Consider the following 19,730-nt stretch of genomic DNA (forward strand, 5'->3'; position numbering starts at 1 on the left):
GCACAAAGCCATACATCTGATAACGTTCTCACTGCTTGGGTTAGGAATTGAGGGTGACGTCATTTAGCACAGCAGGAGCCAATGAGAGCAGAGCTGACCTCAGTCTGACAAACAGAAACAAATAATAAGCGACAGTGCGGTGCGGAGAAGTGGCGCCCTCTGCTGCCCGGTTAACGGCACTTCATGAGTTTAACGCTGCGTACTGTACTCCAACACGCCCAGTGAAATAAACCAGGGGATTAGTCTCTTGATTGTTTTCGTTGGTAACTCTTACACCCTTTACCTTCTACAGACCTGAATCCTGGAGCACAGCTTGCTTTCTTCCTTTCAAATTGACAAATTACATTAGATCATACTTAATATAGTACATTTTGGAACGTATTTTAACGGGGAGTTGTTTCTCCAGCTGTCACACGGGTTCACTTTAATACCTTACTTTTTTACTGCGGTTTATAATGATGAGTTTTTATTGATCGTGTATACATTACAGCACAGTGAAACTCTTTTCTTCACATATCCCAGCATGTCAGGAAGTTGGGGTCAGAGCGCAGGGTCAGCCATGATACAGCACCCCCTGGAGCAGAGAGGGTTAAGGGCCTTGTTCAGGGGCTCAACAGTGGCAGCTTGGCAGCTGGGGCTTGAACCCTGATCAATAACCCAGAGCCTTAACCACCAAGCCATCACAAGTGAGAACCTTTCCATGGACTTTCAATGTGAGTATAGAAGGATAAGTGTGACACATCATTGCTCAATCAATAAGCTGTACTTGTTGGGAAATAAACATTTCAGGACACAACGTAATAGAAAAAACTCCAATAATGACTGACCCACATTGTAACAAGTAGCTGATTGGATGTTCGCCGTACCGCAAGTCTGTTACTGCTAGAAACGTGCGATTCGACAAAACCCGGTCTTAAATCGCCGTATAAACGAAACGGACGTGCTCGTATAAAGACAGGACACCACACGCAGTACAATAAGTCACTTTTTTTTTTTTTATTGAGTAAAAATTCAAGATGAACATGTGCAGACTAAAACCAGTGTAACAAACTCACCATGATTGAAGAAAATGAAAGCGTCTGCATCTCACTGTAAAAAAATATGGTCTATTCCACCTGTAGAGCAAATGTCCTCTGTAAATATATGTATATATGCAAAGTCTTGACGTCTCTCCTGAACGGTTCGTTTAAATTAGTGACCCCCCCCCCCACCCTCATTCTGACCCCAGCCCCCCCGACTGTTCAACAAAAGGCTGCTTTTATAAATCAAAGCATTCTCTGTAATACATTAGCATTTATCTCAGTCTTTACACTGTAAATACGGACCAGTCCATCACTTTACATTTCAAACTAAAAAGGTTTGCCGAGACAAAGATAACGAGGAAAAAAAAGGGAATAAAATGTAAAACGAGGGAATTCACGGTCAGAAAAACACCATGCGGAGCAGGTCGGCGTCAGCGGCGATGGCGTCCGTGGCCCGAGTGGCTGCTGCTGCTGCTGTGGTGTTTGCTCTTGTGAGAGCGTTCGTACGAGCGTGATCTCTCGCGCCGGTCCCTGTGGTGTCCTCCGCCCCCGCTGCTGCGCTCGTGCCGGTGTTTTTTAGACGTCAGGTCGGCGGAGGTACGGTCGCGCTCCCTCTCGCGCTCTCTCTCGCGCTCTCTCGGCTTGCTGCCGGATCGCGAGCGCTTCCTCTTGTGTCCGTGGCGAGAGTGGAGCTTCAGGTCGTCCGGGCGCTGTTTGGCTTTGAGATGCGGCAGGAGAGGAGACGGCACGGCGTGGTTGGAGTGGCGCCGTGGAGACGGGCTGCGGCTGTGAGAGCGGCTGCGCGAGCGCGAGCTGTACGTACCCGAGCGACTGCGCCTGCTGTTGTAGCTGACAGAGAAAACGGTCACAGGAGATCAAAAACCGGGCACAATACCAAATGATATAAATTGTATTTTAATTGGCATAACTATACTAGGGGTGGGCAATACGCGGTACTCACTGTCGTCGAGGAGAGCGTGATCTGGACCTCGAGCGCGTTCTCGAGCGAGAGCGGCTCCCGCTCCGACTTAGTTTACTTTCCTTCCTGAGCCTGCCACGGACACAATTTCTAAATTAGTTCCCGGCGCACTTCGATTATTTATTTTTAAATTTGAACGCACTCACCCGTTGTGAGGACTCTTGGAGCCCTGTGCCCGATCTTCGGCTTCCTTCTTCACCGCTTTGAGCAGCTGAGGGTTGGGGGATTTCTCGTCCGCCTTCGCGGCGTTGGGAGAACCCGGTTTCGACGCTGGAGAAAAGCCGCCGAGCGTGGACAGCGCCGGAGTTCCGTCCGGGTTCAGCCCCTTGGCCTTCAGCTTCGCCTCCTGCAGAGCCACCTTCCTCTTCTCCACCTCCCTCTCCAGGAAGTCGTAGTTCGGCTGAGAGGAGAACACAGACGTGAGTAACGAACGCGTGATATGAACGTGAAGGTCGGGACAAAGTCGTCTGAACGCGCGTACCTTCTTTCGCGTGTACAGCTTCAGAGTAGTGATACAGATGTCCTTGATCTCCTCCTCCGTGGCTCCGAACAGGAGGTACCAGTGCGGCCGGGTAGGAAGAGGAATCTGAGACAGAGCGAGCGAGACGAGACGCGCGTTAAGAAGAGTGGTATGCTCTCAGATCGTTCTTATTAAAACTAAAAGCGCTCTCTCTTTACAACCGATTCTTCGTTTCTGTTTTTCGCAGTCTTGCTCTACGTGTTACATGAAGGGAAGTCTATTAAAATTTACCTATTAAAATCCGGAGGCTTGTTCGGTTTCACCGAACAAGCCTCCGGATTTTAATAAGTAAATTTTAATAGACTTCCCTTCATGTAAAATAAATAAATAAATCAAACACCTCAACCCTCAGCCCGAACCCCTTCCGCTGGTCGACCGGGCTCGAACGTCCTGCGCTTTGCATATTGAAACTAGTGTTACTGTGGCATTAACTACGCTCGAGTCAATTTACACACAGCTTTTAAACAGCAGATGTCGGAGCTGTAAAGCAGATTTACAGAAGTCAGGATCCAGATTTAGATGCCTAACGTGCGAGCCAGGGATGACAGCAGGTGAGGAAAAACCTGGGTACAAATCTACAGCGTCCGGGGGAGATATTTAACGCCGGAAATTCCGCATGACGTCGTATAGCTGAGTAATAGTGAAAGGCGGCTGCAATAGTGTATATAATAAAATAAGACCGAATGAACGAGCGTACCTGGAGAGCTCGAGCGGCGAGGTAAATGCAGGCGCAGGCGATGGTCTCGGCTTGAAACCGCACGAACACGTTGGTCCGCAGGCTGTCGTTCATGTAGTTCCTGCAACGCAAAAGGTGAAACACAACATTGCAGAAGTCTACCTGAGCTCCAGCCCTTGACACCCCCCCGCATCCCTCTTCCCACGATGCAGTGTGTTCATGAAGCGTTTAAGGAGACTCGTGTTTAGCTTTGTCCGTTCCCTCCCTCTTTAAAAACCACCGTCTCTCTCACTCCTGCCTGCCTGAACGTCAACATTGGCAGTGTTTTTCTTTTCTTTTCAAAACACAGACATGCAGAACAGATGAGAGCGTGTTCACACTGGAATGGTTCACCGGACACGGGCATTTAAAAAAAAATAAATAAATAAATAAAAAATTTACCGCCTGCACATGCAAAGAGCTTTAAAAGAAACTACGATCGCAGGGGTTTCATGCAAATCAGGCAATTTAACTATAAGCTATGACGCAAGCACCCAATCCCATCCGTTTCTGCCTAAGACGTCGGAGGCTGCGTCACCCGCGACGATGCAAACGATGAGGCCGGTGGTGTGAAACGGGGAGACAGGACGCGCTGATCGCTGCAGGATGATAACGTGCGATTTGACACGCGACAGCATGCGCCGAAGGGAGGCAAAAGCCAAAAAGCACAGCGGCGGCTACCCAAAGAACGTCTCCTGCGACACACAGCTGACTACCAGAAGACAGATCGAATATGACATGGGCCGTAGGATCACGACGTGGTCTGGACACGTTAAGCTGAAGTCATTACTTCAGAAATAAAAGACAAAACGGCACCAGATTAACTTCATACTTAAAGGAAAACTCCACCCTGAAACCATACGTGCATTAATATTGAATGATTTTCAGTTCTGGTGCTAATTTAGTGTCGGAGAATATCGTTTTCCACCGACGTATTAATGAGAGACCGGGTGCAGGAGTTGTGGGGATGCTGAGAGCCTCATCAGCTTTCATGGACTTGCCTTCGGCTAGTTAGCTATCTAGGAGATGACTAGTACTAGGGTTAAAGCTGAAGCTTTGGAAGCAGGTGATGGAGCTGGACAGACTAAAGCGCCGCCGCAATGGCTCTTTTTAGGTAGAAAATCCTACTGCGCCACTTTCAGAATGCAGCCAAACGGCACTGAAAGTAGGTCAACGTGTCAATGGAAGACGTTAATTCAGGGTGGAATTCTCCGTTAAAGGCGTTACACATGTGACCTGGCACAATGATGTGGGGAAAAAAAGGAAACGAACTCGTGGAGCAGGATGATTTCTGGAAGATACATTTCTAGAAACCACATCAGTGTGAACACACAATACATATGTACATTTAACTACCAAAAAAAAAAATACCCACTGTTCAATACCTACTTGCTTAGCTGGTAAACTTCAGTTATAAATGTGGAATTTATACTTAAATAAAAAAGGGACAAAAAAGAAAAGTCTTGTAGCAAAAACAAAAAATACAAATCCTTTTGGACAACCCCCAAGAAAACAAGATGATGCTGCCAGGTGGAAAAGGCCCCCCTTCAGTGATTCTCGGGCAGAGAGCTCTCACTGGATTGGCCGTCTCGAGACGGGCAGCCAATGGGGGAGGGGCAGATTCCTGGGGTCATGTGGTTGGAGGAGCAGAGTTCAGAGGTTCTTTATGACACTTACCATCATGGACTACCCTTTAATCAAAGAGTAGAGAGAAAGGACAAAGTTAAACTGAGATCTCCGTTCGAGGCTTTCATGAAATTTACAGAGAAAAATTGTGGGGAAATCAAAAGGGGAAAAGAAAAAAAAAAAAAGTCATGACTGAGTGAAGGCAAATAAATTCCATCATCAGGTATAGGGAAAGGACTTTACTTCAAATAAAATAATGTTAAAGAGCAGCGTGTTTAGTGTTGACTACACAATAGAGTGCGGTTATATGTATTTAAACATACATATAAGTAAATAAATATACTCACCAAGCTGTCTGGACCAGCGTTTGATTCTTCTCACACTCGAGGACCTGCAGGTACATGACGATGATCTGGAACAGGATGACAGCACAGGTTAAGCCATGGCAAGGAGCGTTTCGAGGGCACAGGTGTGCCGACCACAAGTGCATCAGATCCTGACCTGAGTTACGTCAGTGTGGGGAATGTGGGCATGCGCTGACGTCTACGTGCCAACTGTTACGTCTGTGTGTTTTGTTTAAAGTTCTCAAAAGGCGTGAGGTGAGGTTCTACACCGATCTTAGCACCTGTTCCACAAAGGGCTGTGCTAAAGGCTGAATATTGCTGTGTGTGTGTGTGTGAGAGAGAGAGAGTAGTGATGAGAAAGCATGAAGGGTGCGATGTGGGACTCACCTTGTGCGGATGCTTGACGTGGACACAGAAACCCAGCTCCTTCAGGACACGTCTCTCGGCTTTGATCACCTGGTTTTTCGTGTTTATGTAGTTCTGATCAAGTATCAATGGGCTTGCACTCCTGATTCATAAAGGAATGAAAATACGGTTGTTTTCCCCAACCCAATTATGTCTCAAAAATAAAAAAAAATAAAATGTCAGAGTGCCTTTTTGTTTGTTTCAGTTTAGACTAAATAAAAATAGCAGCTTCCCCCCCCCCTTTCCAACCAACTAAAGGCAACAGGCCCATTTCCTTGTTTTTTTTTTTTTTTTTGAGTCCTGTAATTTCAGTAGAAGACTGTTAGTCCTACCACAAGTGACCATGACATAGGCTAAGACAGTAATTTCCTCTTACATCACAGCTTTAGCAAAAAAAAACATCACACCTCTGAAGCCTTGTAACACTGTAAAGGGAGAGACATTTCTACCAGAAGACACATCAGACATAATTCCAGACCTTCAGGAATAAACAAAAACAAAAAAAAAAACCTTAATCCAGGACTTGGAGCCATTTTTCGGCATTAGCAGGAAAATAGCTCCTAAGAGTCCACAGAGATAAAACAAAAACACTCATACGTGACAAACAGGAATTCAAAATTGCATCATGAAATCTACTTCTCTACCTACGTCAAACTATTTAAGAGTCCTGACAAGCCCTAAAGAATCTGAATAAGAAGGAGAGATGAAAAGATATGCGACAGAACTAAGGCGCTATATAGAAATATAGAGTGTCCCAAAAGTCTCCAGATGCAGAGGAAATCAACACTTAAGCAAAATGTCATACTCAGATTATAATATATATACACACACTTTTTTTAAATATATATATACAGACAGCCTTTAAGAAAAGAGGAACGCATTGAAAATCATCCTACATGCGTAACACCAGACGTGTTGACGTAAGTTCAGACGACTCCGTGTGCTCTCTGTATACGAGTTTCTCCTACATACGGAGACTTTAGGGACACCCCGTATACGAATGTGTAAATGGGTTATAAAGAGGCATAAGGGGTGCACTTTTTAGACCAAATAAAACAAAAACGTCCTTCAGAATAAATCACGCGTGGTGCGAAAACACTGGAGGGGCTCTCACTGACAAAACCTTAAGCATTTATAAAGTCAAAAAATAAAAAAAATAATAGTTTACCTTAGGCTAAATACAAGATTGAGAAAAGGGTCCCATTAGTCAAATGTAGTAATTACTATAATAAATAGCATTAAAATTGCTAATGTTATTACAATCAACACCAATAACTATTATTGTGCTTAGAATGATAAAGAATCATTATCACTGTTACTGATATCACTTAGTAATAATAATAATAAGTTTTAAAATATAAGTATGATAATGATGTGAGACGCCCCGTATGGATGCATCAGTTTTAACCATGAACCCAAAAAGAACAAAAAATGAATAAGATAAAGCGCCACTAATTGAATAAGATGCCACTGCACAGTGTTTTCAGATGGTGGTGCTTGTTTGAAATCGTTATCTCTGAGGACCCTATAATCGAGTGGAAGTTTAAATGAATATCTAAGGTGTGTTTTTCTGTGAAAGCTGTGATGTCTGAGGTGTTTCTCGGTTCGTTCTGTCTCGCTGCTACAAAAGACAGCATCATCATCATCACCTGCGTTAGAGACCACAAGCTTAAACTGAGCTACAGGAGTGAGCCAGACGCTGCGGGACCAGCGGCCAACCTTTTGTGGTCCCCGAGTCTCCCAGTGAGCGCGTTCAGAGCACTGGCGCCTCCCAGGGGAGCGGGGGGAGAGCCACGCCTCACTCGCACTGTTGCCATGCCGACTGCTTCAGCTCTACGTACCATTCCACATCACCCAGGCTTTGGTAAATGTAGCTGGTCGCTGTTAGTTGGTTGCAAGGGAAAAGAGAATTCAAGTTAATACCACGGTCTTTATTCAGCTGAACAGCCCTATCACCCCCTCCCACACTATTCATCTATCTACAAATCCAATTATTCATTAATCCTCCGTTTCAAAAAGTTATGACTAAATGTTTAGGGTGCATTTATTTATATATTCATTTATTTACGTACGCAGGTAAGCAGACGATTATTTTGCTCTTACTACCATTTATGATAGATGATGAAACTGAAAAGCCTTAAAATGGTTTAGAGTACAGAAATCAAACAAAATGGCACTCAAATTGGCACGTTAGTAAAAATAAAAGAAAATCGTAACAGCACAGAGACTAATCAAAGTTAGCAGGTTTAAAGTATACCTGATTCTCTTATGTAAAGTGATGATGTTACATGTTAAACAAAGACAACTCTGTCGAGGTGAAAGGTTTTTGCTGGTACGAAGAAAACAAACAGGAATAGTTACAGGAAAAAAATGAAATGGTGAGAGCACGAGTGCACGCTTACCTTTTTCCTCGGTTCTGCCTCAAATAATGAAAGACATTGATCACGTCCCGTATTCGACGTGGGGCTTCTTCGATCTTTGAGGCCAGATTGATACAGGCCATGGCAACAATCTGAACAGGGAAAATAAAGTGAGGCGATATTGTGCCGTGAGCATCGTACACTCCTTATCAATGTGAACAGACATTATAACGTATCTGTGGATTTCTACTGGTAAGACATGTTGTAAAGCCTGCTTTGCTTTTTAGTTGTTTAGATTTAAAAAAATAAAATAAAATTAGAAAGAAACATGGTGCAGATATTACAAAAGATAAAATTGAAGCAGAGTGATGACATCACGTGAAGATATTAAAGTCCCCGTGAAGCATTATTTCCACTGAACCGGGAAGTCAGGGCGGGACGCATCGAGTGGCTCCTATTTCTTTTTTTAAATAACCAATTGCGTTAGCTTAGCTCACAGCTGTACTTGGCAGCGAGGACTGTGGATTTTTAAAAATCCATGTTGGAGGCGGGACACTTCAGATTCTAGAAGGCATTTGATTGGACAGAAAGTCCGAAGTGCAGAATGATGTCGGCAAAATTGTTTATCCGTATCGGTGGTACAGAGAGATTAAATTTTGAACACGTGTATCTTCTAAATACGAATTCGGTCACTGTTTTGGAGCGCGCTCGCTTATATCGCTTATAGATAACCGTAGGACAGACATTTGTAGTAATTCATTCATACTTGTACGAATATTCTGGAAGATATGTAGAACCAACAAAACGAACAAAAACAAGGTGAAAACGTGCATCATTCGTTCTTTTCATACTCAATTAAGAACCTTATGGGTTACACGGATTAGGGTGTTGAGCCATTTGGAAAACTGACATCCGGTCCGGAATGCTTGCTTGTATTTGGATGTGCCTGCTGTCAATCATTTGGGGGCGGGGATTCGTGAACATGGACGGAAATCATTTAAATGTCAAACGCACATTAATCTTACTTAATGCACCTTTAATATGTAAATTCTGCCCACATGGAGACTTTTGTTAAGAAATACCGTTGTTCAAGAAAGTATTTTAACGCCATATACTTAGTATTAATAGTTAATTACAACTAAAAGAGTAAGTTTGAACTTTGGGCTTTACAACATGGCCGCCAGAACGAACGTTGTGGCTACGCACGCGCGGCCTAGTTAGCTAACAACAAGGAGAGAGATAAAATGGAGGTTAATTCACTCCTTACCTCAAAACTGTGTTTCACAAATGACTTCGAGTAAAAAAATCGATGAAACAGCACTTGCCCGGTTGCCATTGCCACCTGTAAAATATAAAGCAATCCAAATTCATTTCCTTCAAGAATGAGCCGAACGATTCAACGTCCGCCATTTTGTTTTTGTTAAGCCAGGTGGATAGCTAGCTAGTTAGCTCACCGAAAAGCCGTCGTTCTTACGGAATAATCTAAACATATATTAAGTTAAAAACGTACAAGCTTTAGTTTAAATACCCAGCACGCGGTTAAAATCTTTAAACTCGCACATTATTTTATATGAATAACACTTCAATTATCCAAGTTAACTAGCTTGCGAGCTGCGTTATTTTTCTCCCCACCAGTATTAAGACAAATCCCGCCTTCTGCGCTGTGATTGGTTCAAAAGCCTCACGTGCGCCACAGCTGGCGCTTATTCGCTGTGTGATTGGTGGTTCTACCCATGAGAAATCTTTAGAAGCCAATCAAAAAAAAGTGAAGATGGCACCCTTGCCGGAATACAGGTGAGCTGTCCTGCCTCAGCTAAGCAATGGAGGCTCCACACAACGCAGACATTAAATTTGACTCGAAAACAGCTACGACGTCGAACAGATTTAGACACGTACTAAGAACGATGATTATACCTGTGGTAAACGCAGAAGTATCCCGGCTGATTGTATGAGTTCGCAGCCTAGAATACGGAGGTCGGTTTCGGTGTGTAGGTCCAGGCCGTCGAGCATAGACGGAGTCGGGGACAGCTTTTCCTCCGGGATTAACGAGTTATCTATAGTGAGAAAGACTTCAGAATAAACCTTATCTCCTATAAGAATGCCCTCGTTGGTCGTAGCACTATTCGGCGCGCTAGGAACCGGAGCTGTAGCCATTGTCGCCTCCATCGAAGTTACGAGCCGAACCCGGTCACCGAAAATACAAAGAACTGCTCGAGTAAGGGCGGAAGTGTGTGACGCGCTCGCGACGCCTGCCGCGTAACACAGAAACTCACTGTGATCGGTAATCCTCCGCGTTCCCTTTCTGCCAACAAATAGATCCCGCTTTCTGCTCACGTTATGGGAAATAAATACATTTCAGAACAGAATGACACTACTATCATCTAAGTCTGTATACTGTAAAAGGAATACATATTACTTTTTAGCTATATTTGTTGTCCCGGTTTAATACGTGTCAGGAACGGAAGTTCCAATGACGTCGATTCCAGGAACGCGAGAGCTCTCGAGTTGACCGCAGCACCTTGCGTAAGTCCTTGTATCCCTCCGCGTAAACGTCATCACGTATACTACCGTACTAAATAGTATGCAAAGACAAAAAAAAATATCAAAAACAAACAGGCGACACAGACTAGGCGTGCGTACTAGCTTGGCGTACTATTTAGCACGGTAGTATACGATTACAATAACAGACGTATCACAGGAAGAAGATGTCGTACATTTTGTTCTGTCAGACTTTCAGATACGCCATAAAGTGTAAAAACATTGCACAGTATAGCTCTTTAATTTCGTATAGTACAACAAATTATAGCTCAATCTGTTAAAAATGGCTTAAACATGAATACACAGTTAAATTCACAACAACAAAGCAATCCAGTCCACTAGCTTTAATGCCACACAGGATCTCATTCAACTGGTGTCCATGTTGATTCGGACTTAATACAGTGTCTCTTGTTACCAAACACTCTCAGTAACGGTGAGGCCTAGAGTTTGAGATCTTACTGGAGGTTTCCTGTGTTCCTGGAGCACTTTAAGTGATCCATACTGTTTGTGTGTTCTCGCCACGTCTTCAGCCGTCTCCCTCCACTTCGTCTTGATGGAGGGATCGGCACCTCTCTCCAGCAAAACACTCAGAACCTGTTGAATAATGTAGAGATATAGATATAAGTCTAGATATATACGCTAAGCAAGATTGCACAAACGTGATCAATGAAGGTTTGCCTAAGAGAGAGAGAGAGAGAAAACAAATCAGCCAAGATATCTTTGGTGTCTGACGTTTGCTTCTTTAGTTTTGCTCTGTTCTGTAAACATCTGCCTGAAACCACATCCAGTTCTTCAGAGATCTCACACAGGCTTGTCGATGACTTACTGTCATCTGTAAACATGAACAAAACTTTATAGTTTAGCATAACGTTGTACTTTTAATTTGGGCGTATCAGTTTTTAATTTTTTTTATTATTATTATTATTATTATTATTATTATTATTATTATTTTAACCCAGTTAAGTTAAATTCGAAAGCAAGACGAGAGGTACTATTGTTTGAATTTACAGCATATGAACATACAGCCCCCCCCCACACCTTTTTTTTTTTTTAAACTAAAATCGATAAATACTGAGCATTTTACAAAATTGTAGCTTAATATGGTCATTTGAAAAAACTATTATGAATTGTCACAACGTTTCAGGACAGTACCCCTCCCCTCCAACAGAGGGCAATATGCCAAGCATTCTAATCCGTTCCTGGTTTCCACTATGTAAGATATCTTTCAGCTCCTCTTTGCTCTCAAGTTCCGAACTGTTTTCCTAGAGTCTGTGGTCTATGCCGTATTTGACCGCTCTTAGGACTGCCCCTTTCGCTTGGTGATTTGTACCACTACTACGTTTGACCATAACCTGTCTAACGGAAAGGTTGCGTTTCAATAAAACCTGCACTTCAATCTTCACTTTTTCCTTCTGAGACTGATTCGTTACATAAAGGATTTTGGGTGACTTCCATTACTTTTTAGCTCCATTAACCTCATAGCCTCAGTGCAGGACTGAAACACCGTCACGTGGCTTGGCTGCTCGGCTAGTTTTTGTATTAAGTGGAAAAGTGGCAGTGCTCTCATTCAGGCTTTTAGGTCATTTTGGAGAAGTAGAACACAAAAAAAGCATCAAGTGTACGTTTCCCCAATACCAGTGGTATTCGGCTAAATTTGGAAAGGTCCAGTGGTATGGAATTCAATTTGCGCCAAAAGTATTTTAACAGTGGTTAAAACTGTTAACAAAGAACGCTGTTTATTTGAAGACCGTGTTACATTTTTGCCACAGAGTTCACTATTTTCAGTTTCAGAGTGTTTTTCTTCTTTCTCATCGTATATATTTTTGTTCGTTTCTGGAAAAGTTCCACACGTTCAACACTTTTGGCAAAAATTTAATTCCGTACAGCTCCAAAAAATACTTTGCATACATACACATCTCTGGATAAGGAAGTGACATTACTGAGTAGCGACAACAGTGACCTTTTTTTTTTAACGCTTAACCATTAGTGATTACGTCATGGCTATAAATAAGACAATTTGAAGTCATTTGATTCGTTGTAGCCACAGACACTACAGTTTAAAGCCCACATGGTGACTTGTGAGAGAAAACGCCACCTTGCAGTGTCCCCTTTCTGTGGCCAGGTGCAGCGGGGTCCTCCCCAGCCTTTCAGTGGCATCCACATGTGCTCCGTAATGCAGCAGGAGCTTCGCCGCTTCAGCATTGTCCTTCAGTGTGGAGTAATGCAGCGGGGTCATGTGAAGGCTGTCCCTGTCCTCCAGTCCAGCTCCGTTCAGGATGAGGAGGTGGAGGACAGCACTGGAGCCACTGAGGGCGGCCAGGTGCAGCGGAGCGGCCTGATCCCTGTCCCTCACACACACCTTCGCCCCAGCAGCTAGCAGGTGCTGCAGGATCTGAGGGAGAAAGGAAAGCGAGAAGAAACAGAAAAATGGTGGACGAAGCAAAGAGGGCAGATCAAATGGTGCTAATGAGATGGGAACAGTGTCGTGTGATTCACCAGTGCAAATACCATCTGTTGCTCTGTGTGCACTTGGCTTGACGCACTGACAGCATGGTGAAAGCCAAAGGGCATAGAGACCTTGAGTGTACTGTACACTCAGTGCTTGGCAGTGACGCTTTTACTACAAAATAGAAAGCTGATGAATAAAGTGGACTCATTTTTTGGAGTATTTTAGAATACGCAGACATCACTAAAGCACTGTGAAATCACCTGTGGTGTTCCTCAAGCTTCTCTTCTCAGATCCACCTTTGTTTTTGTTACCTTTCGTTAGAAAAACATGTAAGTAGCTTCTTCATTGATTTACCAATTTATTTCATTCTGGCCTCCATCTAAAAGTCCCAAGACCTAACCGCTAGCTGAAGATGGCTATCAATTCTGGAGGGTAAAAGCTAACGTCATTCCTCTGACCTAGTAAAGCTGGCCACTGCATCTTTCAGAACTTCTGCTCGTGACCACTTCATAAGAGAGCTAAGGATGCATGGAGGAGAGTGGAAAATGCTCTATAGAAAGTATTTTTAACAGACAGAATTGGCTAGCGTCGCTCCAACTGACCGGAGATGGGGGTCATTATTTATTTTTCTAAACCCTATTTTGAAATCACCTTCTTCTCAGCGGAGCAGGCGCACAGGTGGAGTGCCGTTCGGCCGGTGGAACCTCTGAGGTTAGCATCGGCTCCACGATGAAGCAGGAGCCTGACGGCTGCCTCGTTGCCGACCATCACAGCCAGCTGCAGGGGACTCGTCCCCACTCCGCTCGGCCCTTCCAACTCTGCCCCGTTATCCAGCAGCAGCTCGGCCACATCGCCCCAACCCCCGAACACGGCCCAGTGCAGTGGTGTCCACCTGCGTGAGTCCAGCACGTCAGGGGATGCCAGGTGTTGTAGCAGCATCCGCGCCGTGCCCAGGTGCCCACCAGCCGCAGCCAGGTGGAGGGGCGTTTGGCCACAACAGGAGCGTGCCTCATGGGACGCTCCCTTCTGGAGGAGGTACTCAGTGGCGTCTCTGTTGCCTCCCATGCAGGAGCGGTGCAGGGGGGTGCAGCCGAAGAGATCTGGGCAGTTCACATCCATTTTGCTGGCGTGAAGCAAGAACCTGAGCAGTGCGAGGTGTCCTCTGAAAGCAGCATGGTGGACAGCCGTCCAGCCGCGAGGATCTCTGGAATACAAAATGCCAATAAGTTAATAATGCGTTGTTTTAAAATGTTATTGAAAAAGTTAACTAAGTCCCATGCATACCGTGGAGCTCCATACTGGGACTTTTCTACTTTTGTTACCTCATGGCGGAAAAACATAATTAGCCTTCACAGTTACACTAATTACCTTCTACTTGTTATATCAGTTTGGTACGGTGGTCATCAGCCAACTTTATTTCCAGTTTAGTTAGGATTTTATCAAAAAAATATTATTAACTTTTATACACTCTTTGATATGATGCAGAATTCTTTGTTGAATCAATGATTGTAAGCTGTCCAGTCTCTGAGGCAGCGAAGCAACCCCAAACCATAACATTCCCACCACCGTGCTTCACAGTTGGTATGAGGTGCTTCTCCTGAAAAGCTGTCTTTGGTCTGCGCCAAACATGTCTGCTGTTACTGTGGCCAAACAACTCTATATTTGATTCATCTGTCCAGAGCACATTATTCCAAAAGGCATGGTCTTTGCCTGTATGCTCATCGGCAAACTGTCGTCTTGCTTTAATGTTCTTTTTAGACAGCCAAGGCTTTTTCCTTTCACACCTCCCACGCAGGTCAAATTTGTGCAATCTCTTTCTGAATGTAGATGCATTTTAACACCAACAGCTGCAAGACTTACTAGCAGATCCTGTGATGAAATTTTGGGGTTCTTGGAGACTTCTTTTTGCATCGGACAGTCCGCTCTTGAGCCGAATTTGCTGGGACGCCCAGTCCTGGAGAAATTGGCAGTCATTTGAAATCTTCACCACTTGTAGATGATTTTCCGTACAGTGGAATGATGTATTTCAAAAAAATTTGGAGATCTTTTAAAATCCCTGGCCAGACTCATAGGCATTCACAACCTTTTTTTCCTGAAGGTTTTACAGAACTCTCTAGATCTTGGCATGATGACACCACACACCTCAATAACACAGGGAACACCAGACACTAGATATGAGAGGGGTATAAATAAGACAGGTTCTAATCACTGGAACACCTGATTCTAACGTTATGGATTTGAAGGTGTCATAAATGTAGGGGTGTACTTACTTCTTCCACGTGACTGATCTGTTTTTTTTGTTAATTTAAATTGTGAAAATGACTACAAAATGTCAATTTAATGTGTCATTTGATCGAGTAGATCAACGTTATTAATAGGCACTGTTTCAAAGAGGATCAAACGTTTGCTTGTCCATATATGTTAAAAAAAATAATAATAATTTCCATGGGGTGTGTTTATTTTTTCACATCACTATAAATGTTTTGGAAGCCAAATACCTCATTGTTTCTTTATTAAAATGTTTCATATCGGGTTACTTTGTAAACATTACAATGGTTATCATGAATTAGGAATTAATAGATTGTTTGGTATTGGACAAATTTTATTTTCCACTGTACCACCAAAGTTAAAGGTCATAGACGACTCACTGGCAGTTAGCAGGGACGCCGCAGTCCAGCAGGGCTTTCACGTGCTCCACGCGTCCGTCCCAGGCGGCGTAATGCAGCTTGTGCTCGTCCAGCCGAGAGTGCTGCGCTCGGGGACGACTGTGGAGCCTCCACTGCCTCGGCCGGACAGCAGCACCGGCTGCGGTGTGAATCTTCCTCTCTACAGCACGCAGGGACACCAAGTCATGGAGCTCTAACCACTTCCACTGCAGCTCGGGCCCGGAGAATGCCATGACGACAACACGGCCTGCAAAAACACACTGGTGGGTTCCGGGGTTCTACGTACTCATGGCGATGCAAATCCAGACAGGAATATAGGATTGCACGAGACTCATAAAATGTTACCTTGAGAATAATTTCAACACCATGTTGTAACATCTAGAACTCAATCTTGGGGATGTGGATTCAGTAAGGCTACTCTCACGATTTTTGAAGTCAATGGCAGCTTTCTTATGCAGCTACATTGCGGGGGATTAAATAATGATAACGATAATGAGTATTGATCACATATACAGCACAAGGAAATTCTTTTCTTTGCATACCCCAGCATGTCAGGAAGTTGGGGTCAGAGTTCAGGGTCAGCCATGATACATCGCCCCTGGAGCAGAGAGGACCTTGCTCAAGGGCCCAGCAGTGGCAGCTTGGCAGTGCTGGGGTTTGAACCCCCACCCTTCCGAACAGTAATCCAGAGCCTTAACCGCCAAGCCACCACTGCCACCCCAAATGTAAAACGTGTTTTTGTGGTTAAGAAAAAACAGTCAGTCGATTCTCGATCGCAAAAATATTCCCAAGAGCTTAAAATTCTATAAAATTACAGCAGATTTTCCGCAGATTTGGGCCAAGACGCGTCACATGACATCATCAAAGTCCGCATTCAGCCAAAAGCCGTCTTCGATTCACGTGAAAATGTGATGTCAAATTAAGCCGTAAGGAGTGGTTAGCACGTTCGCCTCACACCTCCAGGGTCGGGGGTTCGATTCCCACCGTGGCCCTGTGCGTGCAAAGTTTGCATGTTCTCCCCGTGCTGCGGGGGTTTCCTCCGGGTACTCCGGTTTCCTCCCCGAGTCCAAACACATGCATGGTAGGCTGATTGGCGTGTCCAAAGTGTCCGTAGTGTATGAATGGGTGTGTGAGTGTGTATGTGATTGTGCCCCGTGATGGATTGGCACCCTGTCCAGGGTGTACCCCGCCTTGTGCCCGATGCTCCCTGGGATAGGCTCCAGGTTCCCTGTGACCCTGAAGAAGGATGAGCGGTATAGAAGATGGATGGATGGATTAAGCCGTAAGGGTATTTAACTGTCCAAAACATTCTGCACAGTGACCGAGGTCCAGCAGTGGGGCGACGCACGTTATCGAGAGACCCATCGCTCACCCACACCCGGCTCCTCTGATTCACATTTAATAAATAAATTAGAGTTAAATCTCCAGGTTAACATAAATCACATAACAACCTCCACATAATGTGTAATGTCATTTGTCGTACTGTGCCAGCAGCTTGGTCTCATAAATCTTCCGGTGAGCGCTGGGCAGATTCCAGCGATCTGCCTCACACCATCTACTCCCTAATACGATCCTGACACACCACTCCACCGCCATGACTGCTTAAACAAGAGCGCTGTTCATGTTCCTGGCGCAGTGCCACTTCATTACTCAGAGCTTTCACATCGCTGCATTAAATGGATATCAGGGTTTTTATCCGTCCCACTTCACACGTTTTTATTGGCCGAGGTCTTTGAAACAGTCGTACAACCCGCTATAAAGTGGACGCTCTTTATGCACGTGAACCACTGAACAGTTATCTCTCACTAAATGTGTTCGATTTTTACTCATATTTGTTTTGAACGTCTGTGAAACACTTTTTTTTTTTTAAACCTCACGTAAGTTTTTTTTCCTCTGCAGATTAGACTCTAAAACATGGTTATACTGTATAGTCATAGTAAATTGTCGTATAATGTGTTTTATAGCTTGTTTTCACTCATTAACTCTAATTAATATTCACTATACCAACCGCAGCACGGCTGAATTCTGAATTCTGGATGTTTAGCAACAGGAGCATCAGATTCTTCAAGAATTTACTAGCTAGTGTTAGCTTGGCAAGTCCGACTTCTCGATTTGACGGTAATCACGGGAATTCTTGTAAGATAGATAAATATAGTGACTTTGAATGACATTATATATATAAAGTGTTTTTGTAAATTAAATGAACTTAAATGAAGAAACCTAACCTGGTACCGATTTCACAATTTCTTAGTGTTACTTCAACTCGCTGTAGTCTAAAAAAAAACATGAATTATTATTGCAATCACCCGAACTGTAACGCGAGTGATGTAAAAGCGAATGTTTTGACCATTTGTGTATTTTAAAAACATATAAAACATATTAAACAGGGGTCTGTACAGCACTTAAACGGTTGTAATCATTTCCCAGTTAGAGAAGCACATTTATCATTAACATTAACACATCCAAGAGAGCACAGAGCACAAAATTACACACTATTTCTGCTCTGTGTGTGTGTGTGTGTGTGTGAGCCAAGTGATGCTGTGCGGTAAGCAGTGGGGGGACGTGTAGGCGTGAACGGTCTGTCATGGAGTGGGAGTTTGGGAGTGTGTGGGTGGGACAGCAGCCAATCCACCATCCCTGTGCGCTGTGCTTTTTATTTTTAAACCTTCTCTTCTCCCTTTCCCTCAAATTACAGCCTGCTTAAAAGCATTCACAAAGCACAAAGATAAGCTGAGGCCTCACGACCTCATAAACTATTTAGACGTCAAATCCTACGCATACGTCTCTTATCTTTCTTATTAGCTCTTCACCGATGGTCTGAAGTCGCGACCCGGCGTTTCAGCGTAACGAACGACACATTTTTAAAATGTATGTATGTATGTATTTATTTATTTATGTTTGTACGTGCTGCTGAAAGTGTTTTAAAAGGAGATCATTCGCACTGTGAGCAGACTGAAGAGCTCAGCGTAGGTGTTTAATACTCTACTGATCTGATCAACTCCTTTACAAGAAGGTATTCTTGCCAGAAACCCAGAACTAAGTGAATGGTTCTTCTGAGAAAAGAAGAAGAAGAAGAAAAAAAGCCACTTAAGTTACCTGTTCACCGAGCGCTGTTGTAGGAGGAGTTGTCCATCTTGCGCTCCGTCCCACCCCCCTCGTGTGTTCAGCAAAGCGCTGGATCAGCTCAGCGTCCTCTCAAACACACACTGCTTCCTCTGCTGCCATGCTGTACGTGTTCTCCGGGTTCCTGTGAGGTTGCTATGGAGAGAGCTGGTTTGTCGACAGGGACGGATGCTATTACATGATGGTTTGTTAGCAAGAGAGGAGAGGAGAGGAAGGGAGGGACACTGAGGCACAAGCACTCACCACGCATGCCTCCTGTTCCTAGGATACCTCCTCAGTCAGATTTAAGTGGATATCACATAGCGTATCCTTCCCACGATAAAACATGATACTATAGGAAAATAATCAGCGATAAAACAAGGCGGAGTTACGTTATTGTTTGGGTTTTTTCTCTAAAACAGGATGTCCCTGAAGTGTTTTAATTCTCTTATACCACAGCAATTCGCCTCTGCTAACTTAAATTTTCTTGTCTTTTTTTTTTTTTTTAAGAAAGACACATTATAAGACACTTTTTTTTATCCATTTTTTGTTACATTTAACGTTGCATTTAAAGTTCCAGTTCTCGCTTACGTTACAGCAGCTATAAACAGTTGCTCCTTCTCCAGGCTCTCTTTATTCTCTCTCTTGAAGTCAGTCACACCCAGCCCGTCACGTTACAGTGAAAAACGCTGACACTGGAGACTCCTTCCACCTACCTACATCGCATCCCAACATTAGAAAGCTATCAAGCTAACAGAATAGCGAACACTAGCTAGTTAGCTAAAAGGCTTGGAGATCACAAACTGCACAGAGGACACGCATTGAATAATAAAACCCACTCACCTGAAGAGGCCAGGATTTTATTTGAGTTTTACTCTCCACATCATCTTTTAGCTAGCTTAAATGAGATATCATATATGACAGAACCCTTTCCCTTGTAACAAAAGCGGCTTGTGTTTTAGACACCTAGCTAACGTTAGTCGGCTAGCTCGCTTTGTATGCCC

The 19,730-nt window shown here is 43.9% G+C and overlaps 2 protein-coding genes across 6 annotated transcripts; both read right to left on the bottom strand.

Annotated features, from left to right (window-relative positions):
- Positions 1 to 976: 976 nt before the first annotated feature.
- ccnl1a (cyclin L1a) lies at positions 977 to 10,241 on the bottom strand. Of its 5 annotated transcripts, XM_053623699.1 has the most exons (10): positions 9,886 to 10,241; positions 9,239 to 9,313; positions 8,014 to 8,123; positions 5,594 to 5,714; positions 5,210 to 5,274; positions 3,219 to 3,318; positions 2,483 to 2,587; positions 2,148 to 2,401; positions 1,984 to 2,073; positions 977 to 1,871 (listed from the first exon to the last, which is right to left on the bottom strand). In XM_053623699.1, the coding sequence occupies exons 1-10, from the start codon at positions 10,135 to 10,137 to the stop codon at positions 1,454 to 1,456; spliced, it is 1,590 nt and encodes a 529-aa protein (XP_053479674.1). In that variant the 5' UTR covers positions 10,138 to 10,241; the 3' UTR covers positions 977 to 1,453. The 5 variants fall into 5 exon arrangements, 4 of the variants coding, with proteins under 4 accessions (XP_053479674.1, XP_053479676.1, XP_053479675.1 ...); XM_053623701.1 differs by lacking the exons at positions 9,239 to 9,313; positions 9,886 to 10,241 and adding an exon at positions 7,331 to 7,492; XM_053623700.1 differs by lacking the exons at positions 8,014 to 8,123; positions 9,239 to 9,313; positions 9,886 to 10,241 and adding an exon at positions 7,453 to 7,986.
- A 247-nt stretch (positions 10,242 to 10,488) lies between these two features.
- ankrd67 (ankyrin repeat domain 67) lies at positions 10,489 to 15,857 on the bottom strand. The gene is made up of 4 exons (XM_053623703.1): positions 15,607 to 15,857; positions 13,610 to 14,162; positions 12,605 to 12,901; positions 10,489 to 11,103 (listed from the first exon to the last, which is right to left on the bottom strand). The coding sequence occupies exons 1-4, from the start codon at positions 15,855 to 15,857 to the stop codon at positions 10,921 to 10,923; spliced, it is 1,284 nt and encodes a 427-aa protein (XP_053479678.1). The 3' UTR covers positions 10,489 to 10,920.
- Positions 15,858 to 19,730: the final 3,873 nt, after the last annotated feature.

This window comes from Ictalurus furcatus, chromosome 4, assembly GCF_023375685.1.
Source record: "Ictalurus furcatus strain D&B chromosome 4, Billie_1.0, whole genome shotgun sequence".
NCBI lineage: Eukaryota > Metazoa > Chordata > Actinopteri > Siluriformes > Ictaluridae > Ictalurus > Ictalurus furcatus.

Excerpts from the sequence above, each read along its gene's own strand:
- ccnl1a (XM_053623699.1), bottom strand. The coding sequence starts at position 10,137 with ATGGAGGCGACAATGGCTACAGCTCCGGTTCCTAGCGCGCCGAATAGT. Across the intron at positions 3,319-5,209 it reads ACGCTGGTCCAGACAGCTTG|GAACTACATGAACGACAGCC; the intron begins GTGAGTATATTT and ends TTTGCGTTGCAG. Across the intron at positions 2,588-3,218 it reads TCGCCGCTCGAGCTCTCCAG|ATTCCTCTTCCTACCCGGCC; the intron begins GTACGCTCGTTC and ends GCTCTGTCTCAG.
- ankrd67 (XM_053623703.1), bottom strand. The coding sequence starts at position 15,857 with ATGGCATTCTCCGGGCCCGAGCTGCAGTGGAAGTGGTTAGAGCTCCAT. Across the intron at positions 12,902-13,609 it reads CCTGCTCCGCTGAGAAGAAG|ATCCTGCAGCACCTGCTAGC; the intron begins GTGATTTCAAAA and ends TTTCTCCCTCAG. Across the intron at positions 11,104-12,604 it reads CAGAAAGGGGACACTGCAAG|GTTCTGAGTGTTTTGCTGGA; the intron begins GTGGCGTTTTCT and ends ATTATTCAACAG.